The sequence below is a fragment of the Nannospalax galili genome, unplaced genomic scaffold (genome assembly GCF_000622305.1).
Source record: "Nannospalax galili isolate Female #2095 unplaced genomic scaffold, S.galili_v1.0 scaffold444, whole genome shotgun sequence".
Classification (NCBI taxonomy): domain Eukaryota; kingdom Metazoa; phylum Chordata; class Mammalia; order Rodentia; family Spalacidae; genus Nannospalax; species Nannospalax galili.
The window spans coordinates 3,983,807-4,000,227 of NW_008354022.1; the positions used below are offsets into that span (position 1 = coordinate 3,983,807).

The 16,421-nt window shown below is 47.6% G+C and overlaps 1 protein-coding gene across 5 annotated transcripts in view; it reads right to left on the reverse strand.

The window, feature by feature from the left end:
* Positions 1-3,705: 3,705 nt before the first annotated feature.
* Gtf2ird1 (GTF2I repeat domain containing 1) overlaps positions 3,706-16,421 on the reverse strand; it is a 100,485-nt gene continuing 87,769 nt past the window's right edge. For 2 of the 5 annotated variants that reach the window (XM_029555034.1, XM_029555035.1), the window contains exons 23-27: positions 10,551-10,628; positions 9,784-9,976; positions 7,055-7,092; positions 6,075-6,208; positions 3,707-3,932 (exon numbers count right to left, since the gene is read on the reverse strand). In XM_029555034.1, coding sequence (XP_029410894.1) covers positions 3,864-3,932; positions 6,075-6,208; positions 7,055-7,092; positions 9,784-9,976; positions 10,551-10,628 — 512 coding nt within the window. In that variant the 3' untranslated portion in view covers positions 3,707-3,863. Of the gene's footprint in view, positions 3,933-6,074; positions 6,209-7,054; positions 7,093-9,783; positions 9,977-10,550; positions 10,629-16,421 lie in introns of all 5 variants that reach the window. The other 3 variants (XM_008851131.2, XM_029555036.1, XM_008851129.2) reach the window with 2 other exon arrangements.

The window sequence follows — 16,421 nt, forward strand, 5'->3', positions numbered from 1 at the left end:
AGCCCCCTTTTTAGCCTCGAACTCACAAAGATCCACCTGCCTCTGCCTCCCGAATGCTGAAATAAAAGGTGTGGCCGGGCGTGGTAGCACACACACGCCTTTAATCCCAGCACTTGGGAGGCAGGCAGATCTCTGTGAGTTCAAGGCCAGCCTGGTCTCCATTAGAAAATCCAGGCCAGCTGCTGCTACAGGGAGACCTTGTCTCAAAAAGACCAAAAAAAAAAAAGTGTGTACCACAGCATCTTAGCATTCATAAAGCCAAGACTTAAGGACCTGGACTCTGAGCACCTCCAGATGTCTCTGAGTTCCTTCAGATGTCTCACAGAACTGCCAGGCTTCATGCATTATTTTATTGAAACAGCATCTCCATCGTGAATTGGGGAAATAGAAGTTGGGATCCACCCTTATCTTATCAGAGAATCTTGCCCTTTGATTCCTAGGCCTAGAATATCACACATACAATTCAAACAGTCTTCTCAAATTTTCTCACTGTTTTCAATGAGAAAAATACACTGCTTCCAGCACTTTGATATGTTAGTCAAGCACATTCACATTCATTCACTATCTTGGGTGGAGGGCAAAGTGGGGTTCTGAGGGATTAAGGTCAGGTACCCAGGTCACAAGAGGAACCCACGGGTCAGTGACCTGGTTTACATTATAAACAGTAGCTTTTTGGTTGCGAGGTGAGGTAAAAGTCTTTAGTCCAGATTATGCCCATATTAAAAGTCATTCCTATGTGTGTTTCCTTTTAATTAATTAATTAATTGATTATCTTTTTGTTCTTTTTGAAGCAGGGTCTTCCTGTAGCCACAGCTGGCCTGGAACTCGCTATGGAGTGGAGGCTGGCCTCGATTTCAGAGAGCTGCCTCCCTCTGCCTCCCAAATGCCAGGATCAAAGGCATGTGCCACCATGCCCAGCTGTGTTCTCTTTTTAGAATTATGGTGTTTTGTTTTTAAGACAGGGTCTCATATAGCGCAGGCTGGTTTGCAATTCCTGAAACTCCTGTTTCCTGATCCTAGTCCTCTTGCATCTACCAGTACTGAGATTACAGGCGTGCACCACAGTGTCCAGTTTTATGCAGTGCTGGGGATGGACCACATTCTAGTCAAGTGCTCTACTAACTGCACTACATTCCCTCCAGCTCCTGTTTCTTTTCCAGACAGGTTTTCACTCTAGCCCAGGTTGGCCTGAATTCACTGTGTAGCTCAGTAGCCTTGAACTCAACAATTCTGTTCAAGCATTCCAGTGCTAAGATGGCAAGCATGAGCCACCATACCTGGCTTTTTCCTCTGTTGTTAAGGAATGACATCACACCAAGTATGCAAAGGGTCACTGTGAAGACCCACTGAACTGCACACATCTGCACAGAGAGAATGAGACTTTATACTGCTCAGTCTGTGGCTCCAGTTCCCCAGGGCTAGCCCTTCCCAGCAGCTCCCAGCACGTCTGATCTGGTCACCCTGGACCTTGATGGGGGCTCCTCTAGACCACAGACAGGCACCGTGTCTGCAACCATTATAAGGGTGTCAGGTACTCAAGGCCCCAGAATACACCATGGTTCCTGCTGTAGATAAAGGGTGTTTTGTGAAGCTGGGATAGAAGACAGACTGGGAGGGGCCTGGAATGCTGTGCCAAGAAGTTAGCTTTCAGGGAAATAGGCAGAAAAAAACCTAGGAGCTGTTTGGCTTTTTATCTATTTTGCAATGTTGGTTATGGAACCCAGGCTTAATGGCAGTTAGGTAGGTGCTCTACCACTGAGCCCCTCACTGGGGGATTCTAGGCAGGTGCTCTACCACTGAGCCACACCCCAGCCCCTCACTGGGGGGTTCTAGGCAGGTGCCCTACCACTGAAGTTTCACAGGTGGTTTCTGTAGAAACAATGAGGTCTATGCATGGAGTGCTGGATCTTGAGAAAAAGGGCTAAGTTGGGTGTGGTGGGCTTGCTTATGATCTCAGCACTTGGGAGGTGAAGACAGAAGGATCACAAGTTGAAGGTCATCCTCAATTACATAAGGCATTCAAGGCCATTCTGTGCTACTTGAGACTCTGTCTCCAAATCAGCCAACCAGGGCTGGAGAGATGGCTCAGTGGTTAAGAGTACTGACTGCTCTTGCAGAGGACTTGGGTTCTGTTCCCAACACCCACATGGCAGCTAACAACCATTCATAACTCCAGTTCCAAAGGATCAGATGTCCTCCTCCGGCCTCTGCAGGCATTGCACGCATGGGTACACTAATATACATGCAAGCAAAACATTCATATACATAAAATAAAAATAAATAAAAATCAGTTGATGAACAAAAAGTAGAAGAGACAGAGAGAAAAGAGTGCTCTCCCCACCCAGCTTTTGGGGTGTGGAAAGGAAGGCCAGCTACCAGCTGATAGGGGAGGGGAGCCAGCAGAGAGAGGGAACAGTTTGGCAGGAGTGTGCCAACTTTGCAGTTTTTAACATCTTTCCAGGAGGAAGCTGGTCTAGAAGTCTGGGTCAGGACCTTTCCCCCAACTGTGGCACAGCCAAAACCCCGTAGGGATGGCCAAAGCTTCCGGGTGGTTCTATTATGGACTCAGCTCACTCTGAACCTCGTTCCTCTAAGCCAGATGCCTTGTTCTGACTGGAGCATTTAGAGCCGGGTCCTGGGGTCACCCTGGTCCCTCTCCTTTCCAGCAACCCTCACGTAATGTTCAGACAGGACAGAAAGACAAGGAAAACTAAAAGGACATAGGATGAGAAAAGAACAAAAGCAGCCTCTTAGCTTAAAGTCAAGAATTCCAGCATAATAAACATTTGCTGTGATCGTTACTAACGGACAAAATTCCTTTTATTAAGAACCACTTTCTGCTTAGAGTTTTTGATTTATATTTGCTTTTATTTTATGTGTATGAGCGTTTTCCCGGCATGTAAGTGCACTGTACATGCAATGCCTGTGGAGGCCAGAAGAGGGTGTCAGAGCCCTTGGAGGTGGAGTTAAGGACAGTTGTTAGCTACCATGTGGGTGCTGGAACTGAACCTGGATCCTCTACAAGAGCAGCCAGTGCTCTTAAAACCCTATTGCTGAGCTATCTCTGCAGCCCCATTTTGTTTTGAGAAAGGGCTTCATGTAGCACAGGCTGGCTGGCTTTTAACTCACTATATAGCTGAGGATAACCTTGAGCTTCTGTGTGTATGTAATGTGTAGTGTAAGTCCAAATTTGAGTGTGTGGCATGTTGTGTTTATGTGCATACATACACTTGTATATCATTCTTCACCATATATATAAATATATATATATATATTTAAAGTACCTTCAATTTATTGTGTGTGATACAGCACCCAAGTGGAGGTCAGAGGACAACTTATAGAAGTCTGTTCTCTCCTCCCACCATGTAGGTCCTGGGGATAGAACTCAGGCTATCATCCTTGGCAGCAAGCACCTTTACCAGCTGAGTCATTTTGTTGGCCTTTCTCACCTTACTAGCTTTTGTTTGTTTTTGCTATTACAGAGGACCTAATTCAGCTCCCAGCAACTACACTGGTTGGGTCATAACCACCGATTGCTCCATCTTCAGGGGATCCAACACTCTCTTCTGGGCTCTGCGTGCACTGCACTCACATGAACACACACACACACACACACACACACACACACACAAATTTTAAAAATAATTAAAAAGTGCACACAACTAGAAAGAATAAAAATGACACTATTTTTCTTTTCCTTTTTTTTTTTTTTACTTATTTAAAAAGGCCTTGGCGGCAGGAATATAGTGTAAAAATCATTGGAAAAACTAAAAGGCATCGATACATATCCGAATATACACTTTGTACATAAATTACATTTCCTTTAATCTTTCTGAGTTGAGGTCCTGATTCGGCTTTGAGGTCTAATAATCAAGGGGGCCCGGAAGCTGCACGTTCAGTCCGGAATAGTCCACCATGTACATTGGCCACTGCTAAAAAAGAGGGGGGACAGAGGGACAGCATTAGGACTCTAGGTAGCACAGGAACCCCCCCCCCAACACTTAGCTCTGCTTCATTGAGAGGATCCGGAAAGCTATTTATTATGCAGGCACCAAGGCCCAGAGAGGGCATGAAACCTCTTCAAGATGACACAGCTCAGAAGTGGCTGTGGAGCCTGGTGACTGTCCCCACCTGGGTCCCAGAGTCATGAATGAGGACTAGTTCAGCAGAGCAGTGACGCCCATACACCCAGCCTCCCCTCACAGATCATGTCCTGCTTCTCAGGGGGTGCTCCACCTTGTGGAGCCCTCTACACATACACAGATGAAGGCTGGGAAAAAGTAAAATTCTGGGCTTTCGATGTGTCCGAGGAAAGTTAGAAGGGGCACAAAATTGAAAAGTCAAGAAACTATAAAATTTTTCTCCTTCCTTCCCTCCCTTTTTTCCTCTCCTTGTAGTCCCTCCTGGCCTGGAACTCTCTATGTAGACCAGGCTGGTTTTGAACTCACAGAAATCAGCCTGCCTCTGCCTCCCGAGTACTGGGACTAAAGGCATGTGCCACCACACACAGCTTGATTTATTGATTTATTTTTTGGTCTTTTTGAGACAGGGTCTCCCTGTAGCCCCAGCTGTCCTGGAACTCACTATGTAGACCAGGCTGGCCTTGAACTCACAGAGATCCGCCTGCCTCTGCCTCCCAAGTGCTGGGACTACAGGCGTGCGCCACCACGCCTGGCGATTTATTTATTTTTATTTTATGTGTATGATGCAGTGCCTGCATGTATGTAAGTGTCATGCAGTGCCCTCGGGGCCAGAAGAGGGCATAGGATCTTCTAAAACTGGAGTTATGAATGGTTGTTAGCCACCATGTGGGTGCTGGGAGCCGAATCCAGGTCCCCTCCAAAAGCAGCCAGTGCTCTTAACTGCTAAGCCATCTTTTGAGCCCCTCTTTTTTTTTTTTTTTTGAGATAAGGTCCAGCTGTCCCGGAACTCACTAAGTAGACCAGGCTGGCCTTGATCTCACAGAGATCCACCTGTCTCTGTCTCCTGAATGCTGGGATTAAAGGAGTGGGCCACCACACCTGGAAAATTTATTTTTATTTTATGAGTGTTTGCCTGCATATATGTATGTGCACCACATATGTGCAATGCCCACAGAGGCCAGAAGAGGGGGCTCAGATCCCATGGAACTGGAGCTAAGTAAAAATGGTTGTGAGCCATCATGTGGATGTTGGTAACAGAACCCAGGTCCTCTGCAAAAACAGCCAGTGCACTTAACCACTGAGCCATCTCTCCAGCCCCTCTTCCCTTTTTTTTGTTGAGACGGTCTCATGTAACTCAAGCTAGCCTCAAATTTTCTACGTAGGTTCTATGACATTGAATTTTTTTTGTTGTTGTTTTTTGAAACAGGGTCTTCCCATAGCCCCAGCGGGTCTAGAACTTGCTATGTAGACTAGGCTGGCCTTGATCTCACAGAGATATGCCTGCCTCTGCCTCCCGAGTGCTGGTATTAAAGGTGTGTGCCAGCATTCATGGTGACATTGAACTCTTGATGCTCCTGCCTCCACCCCATCAGTGCTGGGATGATAGGCATGTGCTGTGGATGGAACTCAGGGCTCCCTACATGGGAGGCAAGCAGTCTATGAAGCCACATTCCTAGCCCCATTTGTTTTCTTTGAGGATCTCATGTAGCCCAGGCTGGCCTTGAACTTCTGATCCTCCTGCCTCCACCTCTAGAGTGCTGGAACTACAGGCTAGTGCCACTATATTCAGCTCTTTAGAAAAAGTTTTCCTCTGGGACAGGAAAGATCCAAATGTAGCAATGTGGCCAACAGATGATGGAGGTCTGGAGGTGAGTTCTCCATCCCCCATGCAACCATCTAACTTCTGCTAGCCTCATCTACACATACTGATGGTGAGACCCACACTCCAAATGTCATGCTGACACTCAGGGTGCAGACACTCAATCTATCTCACAGGCAGAACAAGTAGATGGGTCAGTACCCCTGAGGCTAGCTGAGTCCCTCTAAGACCCTGGGGCCTCCTGATTCCCACATCCCTGAGTGTGTGGTCCTAAGTGAGGGAGAAGCAAAGGCCACAATGAATTGGAGTGGGGTGCATTTTTGAGTCTTTACCACAAGGGAGATCTGGTTGGTAGATGCTACAGACTCCGGGTTAGAGGATGAGGATGAAGAGGAGGATGAAGAGGAGGAGACCGAGTTGCCTTCAGAAACCCGCTTTCTCTTGCGCTTGGGAACATTGTCTTTGGCTGGTGGAAGAAAGGGTTGCTGAGGTCAGTTGCTGGAGGCCATTGTGTGTCAGCCTCCTAAGCTCCCAGGCGAAGGCTCTTGCTTTTAGGTTTTTAATATTTTGTTTGTTTGTTTGCTGTTCTGGGAATGGAAGCCAGGGCTCTGAATATGCTGAGCTGCGCCCCCAGCCCCTCACTAGGGGATTCTAGGCAGGTGCTCTACCACTGAGTCACACCCCAGCCCCTCCCTGGGGATTCTAAGCAGATGCTCTGTAGGTGAGCTACAGCCATCTCAATTCCCTTGCTTGGCATTCCAGGCTCCATGACCCTCCAGCAGCTGAGGCTTACTTGTTTGGCCTTCCTCCATAGGCAGGTCCAAGGAGTTCTACTTCTGGATCCTACCTGCTGCCTCTCTTTGATGATACCATGTCCCCTCTCTGTCCTCAACTGGCTCAGTGCAGCCTAGATGTCCTTAAAACTATACCCAGATTATTCAGTCTTCAGCACAGCCGTCTTCCCCAAATCCCCAAAAACTTTGTGGGGAGCATCATTCTACCCTCTACCTGCTTCCTACCAGTGTTTTATTTTATTCTGTTTTTTCTCCCGTAGCCTAGGCTGCCTCCAAGTCACTATGTAGCTGAGGTTGGCTTTGACTCTTGATCTACCTGCCTCTACCTCCTGAGTGCTGAGATGATAGGGATGTACCACCACAGTGAGTTTATGAAGGGCCGGAGATCAAATCCAGGGCTTTGTGCATGCTAGGCAAGCACTCTATCAAAGGAGCTACCACCTATCCCCATTCTATGCTTTTTGGAAGGCAAAAGTCCCCATGAGGCAGGAGGCTGGCCTCTTCCACCTCCGACTCACCTGGCATCTTGGAATCATTGCAGACTTCTGCAAAAGGTCTGGAAAAGACAAAAGCAAGGCAGCAGTTAGAAGGTTTCTCCTCTTCACCTGCTCCTTGGAATAGGGGCACCATGTCCACAGCTCAGAAATGGCTGCTGTGCTTAAAGCCAGGGCTGTGCACAATATAGTTCTATATAGGTCTGCATCTTAAATGTCACCCCAATGGTCCATGTAACAAACACAGGATCCCCAGCCTGTCACACTATTGGGAGGTGGTGGAACTTTCAGGAGGTGAGGTGTAGGGGGAGGAAGTTAAGCCATTCCGGCCATCACGGCTTTCTCTCCCCGCTCCCACCACCCATCTCACATGAGGTGAGTATCTTGATCCACCATGCATAGTGCTCCCACCATGAAGACCTAAGCTGCCACAGGCCCAAAGCCATATCCCCAAGTGACTAGGGTATGGAACCTATAAAACGGTGAGTCAAATGATTATATATATATATATCTTTGGCCAAAATTAATTTGCACTTTTATGAGATAGGGTCTTGCTATGTAGCCCAGGCTGGTCCATCCTCCTACCTCTGCCTCTCCAGTGCTGGGATTAAAGAATGTATTATCAAATCAAATATTTTCTTTCCTCTCTCACTCCCTCTTACCCCCTCCCCCACTCTTTCTCTTTCCTTCTTCCCTCCATCCTCAGATAGAATCTCACTGTGTATCCCTGGCTGGCCTGGAACTTAGAGATTGGTCTGCTTCTGCCTCCCAAGTGCTGGGATTAAAGGTATGTGCCTCCATAGCTGGCCTCTCCTTCCCTCCCTCCTTCCCTCCCTCCCTCCCTCCTTCATTCCTCTTTCCTTTTTTTCTTTCTTCCTTGCTTCCTTTTTTGTTTTTAAAGTTTTATTTTGATTTTTATTTTATGTGTATGTGTCTTTTGACTGTGTGCATACGTGCCATATGCATCCCTGGTATCCTTGGAGGTGAGAAGAAGGTGTTGCATCTCCTGGAACTGGAGTTATGGACAGTTGTACGCCACCACGTGAGTGCTGGATCAAACCCAGGTCCTCTGCAAGAGCAGCCAGTGCTGCTGTCTCTCCAGTTCCTTCTTTTATTTAAAAAATATTTTAATTACAAGTATGTATGTGTTTGTGTGTATATGTGTGGGGACACATATGTGCCATGGTGTACATGTAGAAGTCAGAGGACAGTTTGAGAGTCAGTTGTTTCTCTTCTTCCACTATGTGGGTCCCAGGGATTGAACTCAGACTGATTGTCAGGCTTACTGGAAAGTGCCTTTACTGACTAAGCCACCTCACTTGCCCCTTCGTGTGTCCATGTGCCCGTGTGTGTGTGTGTGTGTGTTTGTGTGTAGGCCACAGGTTGATGTCTGCTACCTTCTTCAGTCACTCTCCATGTTATTTTTATTTTAAAGAATCATTTATGGGCTGGAGAGATGGATCAGCAGTCAAGAGCACTGGCTACTCTTATAGAGGACCCAGGTTCAGTTACCAGCACTCACATGGCAGTTAACAGCTATCTGTAACTCCAGTTTCAGTGGATCCAATGCCCTCTTCTGGCCTCCATGGGCACTGCATGCATGGGTGCACTTACATACATACAGGCAAAACACGCATACACACGAAATGTAAAAATAATAAAATAAAGGGCTGGAGAGATGACTCAGCAGCTAAGAGCACTGGCTGTTCTTGCACAGGACCTGGGTTCAGTTCCCAGCACCCTCACCTGGCAGCTCACAACTGCCTGTAACTCCAGCTCCTCTTCTAGCCTCTGCAGGCACCCACACACAACAATAATAAAAATAATTCTTTTTAAAAAATGTTTTATTTATTTTTATTTTATGTGTACATGTGTATTGCTGCATGTAGGTAAGTGCACATGTGTTGTGAAATGCCCGCGGAGGACAGAAGAAGCTGTCAGATCCCCTGGAACTGGAGTTACAGACAGTTGTTAGCTGCCATGTGGGTCCTGGGATTTGAATCCGGGTCTTCTGCAAGAACAGCCAGTGTTCTTAACTGCTGAGCCATCTCTCCAGACCCCCCCAGATAAATAATTCTTTAAAAGAAAAAGGAGATGGAGAGATGGCTCAGTGGTTAAGAGCACTGGCTGCTCTTTCAGAGGATGCAAGTCTGGTTTCTAGCACCTATATGGAGGTTAACAACTATTCATAACTGTAGTTCCAGGGGATCCAACACCCTCTTCTGATCTCTTCTTGGCACTGTATGCATATAGGTGCACTTACATGTAGGAACACTCATACACAAATAAATAAATTAATTAAAAAAATATGCCAGGAGTGGTGGTGCACACCTTAATCCCAGTACTTGAGAGGCAGAGGCAGGTGGATCTCTGTGGGTTCCAGGCCAGCCAGGGATACATAGTGAGACCCTGTCTCAAAACAACAACAGGGGCTGGAGAGATGGCTCAGTGGTTACGAGCACTGACTGCTCTTGCAGAGAACCCGGGTTCTATTCCCAGCACCCATATGGCGGCTACGAACCATCCTTAACTTCAGTTCCAGGGGTATCCAAAGCCCTCTTCTGACCTCCATGGCACTGCATGACACAGGTGCACTCACATACATGTAGGCAATACACTCAAACACATAAAATAAAACTAATAAATAAAATATTTAAAAAAAACCGCAAACCCCCCAAAAACAACAAAATTGGGGTTGATTTTTTGGATTCCTCTCCCAGGCTAGCACAATGCCTTTCCGCTGTGGCACTCACTGGAGTTGGTTGATGATAACCATCCGCACATTCTCACGGGCCTTCAGTATCTTCTCCAGCCGGTGAATGTCGTAGGTGTTGGGGTTCCGAAAGGGAATGTCATCGGGCAGGCCTGTCACCTCAACAGCATCCGGGCTGTCTCGGATCAGTTTGTAAGGGACCAGCACAGGCCGGTTCAGTCCCAGGGCCTCACCTGAAGGGGGTCAGAGCCAGAAAGAGATCCCCTGAGTCAATGTGAAACATTGAGGAACAGCATGTGACTCTGGTAGTCACCCCATCCCATGGAGTGCATCATCATCCCCACACATACTGTGGTAATTAACATTGACTGTCAACTTGATAGGACCTAGAATTATCTCAGAGACATACCTCTGGGCATGTGTGTGAGTTTCTAGGTTGGGCTAAGTGGGGAAGCCCCACCCTGAATGTGAGCAGCACCATCCCATGTGCTGGGGTCCTGGACTGAATCCAAAGGAGAAAGTGATCTGAGCACCAGCATTCCTCTCTCTGCTTCCTGACTGTGGATGCCATGTGACCAGCTGCCTTCACACTCCTGCTGCCATGCCTTCTCTACCATGATGGACTTTGCCCTCTAACTGTGAGCCACAATAAATCCTTCCACTCCTAAACTGCAAAAGCAGGTATTTTGTCACAGCAAACGGAAAAGTAACTAACATGTCTTCAGTCACTGGTAGGGTGGGCAGGTCCCCAGGGTGTGGTCAGGTCAGCTGCCCCACAGACCCACCCCAGCTGCTTGGAGCACTGACCGTATTTCTCATTGAAGAGCTCCTTCACCTGCTCTCGGAGGATCACCTTCTCCCCGAGCCTGTTGGCATCATCCTCATCTGCAAAGTGACAGGGGAGGGGAGACAAGGGAGCTGTAAAGCTGGCACGTGTGTTTTCCATGTGGCCCCTGGCCTGCTGGCAGCCTCTCCAAATGGCACCTTCTCATCTGCAGCTGCTCTGGCCTCAGCAGCACAGTCATCTCTGTATCTACCCACTTACTCAATACTTCCCCTTTAATTCATCCTTCCACACACCCACCTTCTCAATGTCCCCTCTATCCAACCATCTATCTAACCATCTATCCATCCATATTTCCTGAACAGCCCACCCACCACAGGTGTTCTACCACAAAAGGAGCTTGTAGCTTAAGGAATGTCAGTCATAGGACCCCACAAAGTGTGACAGGGAACCCTTAGGATGCCCTGGGTCATCATCCAGGAGATCAGGATGTTTACTTTTCATTTTGTTTTTGTTTCTCTTAAGACAAGGTCTTACTGTAGCCCAGGCTGGCCTGGAACTCACTATGTAGCTCAGGCTGCCTGAAATTCATAGTACTCTTCCTGCCTCAGCCTCCTGGGATTACAGGCACCAGATACTGTGCCCAGCTACCTTTTCATTTTCATCTTTTTGACATGATCTTGCTATTTAGCTCAGACTGGTTTTGAAGTCACAATCACCCTCCAAGTGCTGGGATTAGAGAAATGTTCTACCACGCCCTGATTTGTTTCTTTTATTTTGAGACAGAGTCTGGCCTGAACTTACAATGCAGCCAATGATGACTTCGAGCTTGTGTGTGTGTGTGTGTGTGTGTGGAGAGAGAGAGAGAGAGAGAGATAGAGAGACAGGGTCTCACTATGTGGCTCTGTCTGGCATGGAACTTGCTATGTAGATTAGGCCTTCACATACAGAGATCTACCTGCCCCTGCCTTCGAGTGCTGGGATCACAGTTATGTACCTCCAGGCCAGGTTTCTGTGGAGTACAACCAAGGCCTTCTGCCAGCACTCTATTAACAGCCACAGCCCTGGCCCTGTGTGTTGGTCCTTTTGAGACACAGTCTTATACTATAGCCCAGGCTGGCTTTGAACTCATGGCAATCCTCCTGCCGCAGTTTCCTGAGATTACAGACAGCCTGTCTGACTCATCCTGGTTTTTGGTCTCCTCTCTAATATAGTCATCTGTCTTGGTTAGGTTAGCCTGAGTGTCAGCTCTACTTGCCCTACAGAATACACATACACATACATGCCACACACGTTCACATGTCACACACATTCACATACTACATACCACACACATCTCACATATACACACATCACACACCACATATATCATACTACATACCATATACACATATCACATACACGCCCAAGCCCTTTATCACACACATATACACTCATCATACTACACATACATACCACATACACACTACACACCAACACCAAGCATACACATCACACACTATGTACACACACATATCACACACACACACACACACACACACACCACGACCCCACTCCCCAGGCTTGTGAAATCAGCCAGTTGTCTATACGGTATTAACACCCCTGACCTGGGGGCCAAACCTGGTTGCTATACCAGGCCAATCTCAGGGTGAAACTCAAGGGTCTTGAATGGCCTTGGTCTTCTCCCACCCAAACAGAACACGCTGCCTCATGGAGGAAGCAGTGGTCACTCTCAGGGGCATGTGGTGGGGAGGAACAGCAAGTCAGAGGGACACAGGCCACACCCTCCATCCTGCCTATGCCCTACACACCACCTCTCTATTTAGGTAACAAGTTAAATTCAAGTTTGCTGTTTTCTTTTGCTTTTCTTCAGACAGCATCTCTCTATGTAACCCAGGTGGGACCCAATCTCATGATCCTCCTGCCTTAGCTTCCTGAATGCTGGCCTGCAAGGTTTTAGTTATTATTTATTTTTTTGGTCTTTTTGAGACAGAGTCTCCCTGTAGCCCCAGCTGGCCTGGAACTCATTATGTAGACCCGGCTGGCCTGGAACTCACAGAGATCCACCTGCCTCTGCCTCCCAAATGCTGGGATTAAAGGCGTGCACTACCACGCCTGGCTCAATGTTTTATTTTTCAAATTACATTTATTTGTTTATGAGTATACAAGTGCACCACTACATGTGTGTGCAAGTCAGAGGACAACTTGCAGGGGTTGTTTCCTTCCACCATGTGGTCCTGGGGATCAAATTCAGGCCATTAGGCTTGGCAGCAAGCGACTTTAGTGCCTTTACCAGCTGAACCATTGTGCTAGCCCGAGGATTTTTTTTGTTGTTTTGTTAACTGTTTTTTGACAGGATTTTCCTAACACCAGCCCACCTAGAAGTCACAATGTGGACCAGGGTGGCCTTGATCTCATAGAGATCCATCTGCCTTTGCCTCCCGAGGGTTGGCATGATTTTTTTTTTTTTTTTTTGTCTTTTTGAGACAGGGTCTCCCTGTAGCCCCAGCTGGCCTGGAACTCATTGTGTAGACCAGGCTGGCCGTGAACTCACAGAGATCTGCCTGCCTCTGCCTCCCAAGTGCTGGGACTACAGGCGTGCACACCACGCCCAGCAAGCATAATTTTTTTTTTTTTTAAGCCAGGGTCTCATTTAGCTCAGGTTCGCCTCAAAGTCCTATGTAGTTAAAGATGACCTTGAATCTTGCTTCTATCTCCCCAGTGCTGGGACTGCAGGTGTGCACCATGCTTACTTTGTAATTCATCAAATCAATAGGGATCACAGGGAGTGACTGCATGTGCACCTGTGGGCCCTTGTAACCCAGGTGCCAACTGTCCTGTCCCCCATCTCTACGGTCTGTAGCTCTTCTGGCATGTCCCCATCTCTATCTCCCAACTATCTGGTCACCTGACCCATCCTCAGTAGGTTGCAAAGATACAGGCTTCTGGGTAGGCACAGGGGCTGAGCCCTGCCTGGACCCCACCCATTTTTTTCTGATTTTGTGGCTCAGAGGATTGATTCATTGATCATCCCTTGAGAGCCTGTGTTCTGCCTGGTGACCTCTGTACTGATGTCACACAAGCTCAAATAAAGGTGGCAGTCGTTTCTGTCAACTTGGGTGGTCTCAGTTTCCAAAGTTCCTTTTTTAATGCTTATTTTTATTTTACATGTATGCACATTTGCCTGTATGCATGTAACTGTACCATGTGCATGTAATGACTTCAGAGGTCAGAAGACACATCAGATCCCCTGGAACGGGACTTACATGACTGTGAGCTGCCATGTGGGCCCTGGGAACCAAACCCAGGTCCTCAACATGAGCAGCCAGAGCTCTTAACTGCTGAGCCATTTCTCCAGCCACTGGAAGTTAACCTCGGTGTTTGTTTGCATGTATGAGTATGTAGGCCGGAGTGCAGCCTCAGATGTTGTTCCTCAGCTCTTTGTCCACTTTATATTTTGAAGCAGGGTCTCTCACTCGCCTGGAGCTCACCAAAGAGGCCAGGCTGGCTCAGGGGTCCTCCTGTCTCAGCCTCCCCAGAGTATAAGCGCACACCACCATACCCAGCATTTTTCTATGGGTTCTAGGGGTTGAACTCAGGTCCTTATATCTGCATAGCAAGCACTTGAGGTTCCCTTCCAACTACATGTGGGGTTCAGGGTTTGGGATCCTCAATGGATCCAGGGTCAGGACAGGAAACAGTGGTCCTGGCTGAGCTCCCACAGGCTAGGAGACGGGGAGTCCCAATGGCTCCTTTCAGAAGAAAGGGGGCTTTCGGTCAGTTCTGGGTCCAACAGGAGGGCACCTCTCAGAGGGGGGCCTCACCCTGAGCTGTCCCACCCCAGAGACAGAAAGGTGGTCATTACTGGAGCCTAATTATCAACAAGAGGCTTAGATAATGACACAGGGGAAAGGTGGCTGACGCTAGAATTGTGGTATCTTTAGAAACTGAGAAAAGGCAGTTTTATTTTGAGTTCTCAAAACATGACAGAGCTGGAAGGGTGGGGAGGGGGAAAGGCACGGGCTAGGGGACTGCGGACAGGAAAATGTCTCTCAGGTCTTGGGGAGCAGGTCACAGAAAGGCAGAGAGGACTGAAGAAATAGAGAACTAGAGGTAGTAAGTAAACCTCTCTAACACTGCAGATCATGAGCTAACTAATCCAAGATCACAGACAGTTAACTTCTTTTCCAAGATCAAAGACAGTATGTTAATTTAGCCAAGATCACATATAGTAAGTTGAATTATCTATGGTCATACACAGCAAGTTAACTTATCCAAGATCACAGACAATAAGTTAATTTATCTAAAATATCAAATCATAGTTAATCTATCTAATATCATAGTTAAAAAAACAGAATTACGCTGGGCATGGTGGTGCACACCTTTAATCTCAGCACTCAGGAGGCAGAGGAGGGTGGGTCTCTGTGAGATTGAGGCCAGCCTGGTTTACATAGTGAGTTCCAGGCCAGGTGGGGCTATATGGAGACCCTATCTCAAAACAAACAAACAGACAAACAGAAAACCTCCCAAAACCAAGCAAACAAAACCCACCAAAACAAAAATGGCAAAATTAGTTCCAAAAGGGCACAAAGGAATTGTTCCTTCTCCTGCATAGCCCCCTCCTTGATCCCTGTCTGTCAACATCAACCCCAGACTGGTACCCAGGCCTAACTGAGGTTCCCTTTTCCATGAAACCCACCTTACATCGAGCAGACCCCACTGAAAGGCTTTGCAGCACCGGTGGGCCTTTCCTTGCCTGTGTTTACAGGTCCTTCCCCTCAGCTGAGCTCTAACTAGGCCTCAGGCACCACTAGGGAAATGGGGTTATCAGTCTTCCTCAGCCATATGTCACTTGACCTATTTCCTGATATAAAACCTGAACAGGGAAGTATGCTTAGTACAGACTGTGGGGACGTCCTAGATTAAGCTGGAACCGCTGAGAATTTGCACCTAGCCTCAGAGATGCTCGAGGCTTCTGGGCCAAGGGGACATGAGGACAAGTACTTGCTGAGCCTGCTTTTGCATGGTCAATCCAGGTTGCAGAGTCAGGACCTCCAAGCCTCTGCAACCTGCCTGGCCTTGCCATGGGTTCTAGGAGTTGAGGGGAGGCAGAGAGGGCCTGGGCAACTCTTCCTCTTTTACAGATAGGGTCACTGAGGCCCAGAGAGGCAAACTGGCTTGCTGGAGTCATAGAGGAAGGCACAGTGCTACTCTGCCTCTGGGGACCCCAATGTATCCCAGTTCTTCCTGACAGTGCATTAAAGCTGTACCTGGGGTCAGAGGAAATGATGATGATTATAATAATTATTTGCTTTTTAGTTAAAAATTTTAGATTTACTTTTATTTTATGTGTGAGTGTCTTGCCGTGTAAGTGCACCTGTATCCTGCAATGTCCAAGGGGGCCAGAAGAGGGCATTGGATCTCTTGGAACTGGAGTTCCAGATAGTTGTTAGCTGCCTTGTGGGTGCTGGGAACTGAACCCTGGTCCTCTGCAGGAGCATCCAGTGTTCTTAAATGCTCAGTCATCTCTCCAAGCCCCTAGAAAGATTTATTTTTATTTTTTTGTTTATGTGTATGGCAGGGGCAGGTATGTGCACATGAGTGCAGTGCCTACAGAGGCCAAAATAGCACATCAAATCCCATGGTACTGGAGTTACAGGCTGGGAACTGAACTCAGGTTCTGTGGAAGAGCAGCCTGTGCTCTTAACCACTGACCCATCTCTTCAGCCCCCTATTATCTGATTTCGAGATAATGTCTCATTTAGCCCAGGCTAGTCTTAAACTTCCTATATAGCTGAGGCTAGCCTTGAACTCCTGATCTTCCCAGGCTTGCACCACCACATTCTACAGAGGAAGTGACTGGGGAAGCTCCCAGCTTGGCCACCAAGGGAAGT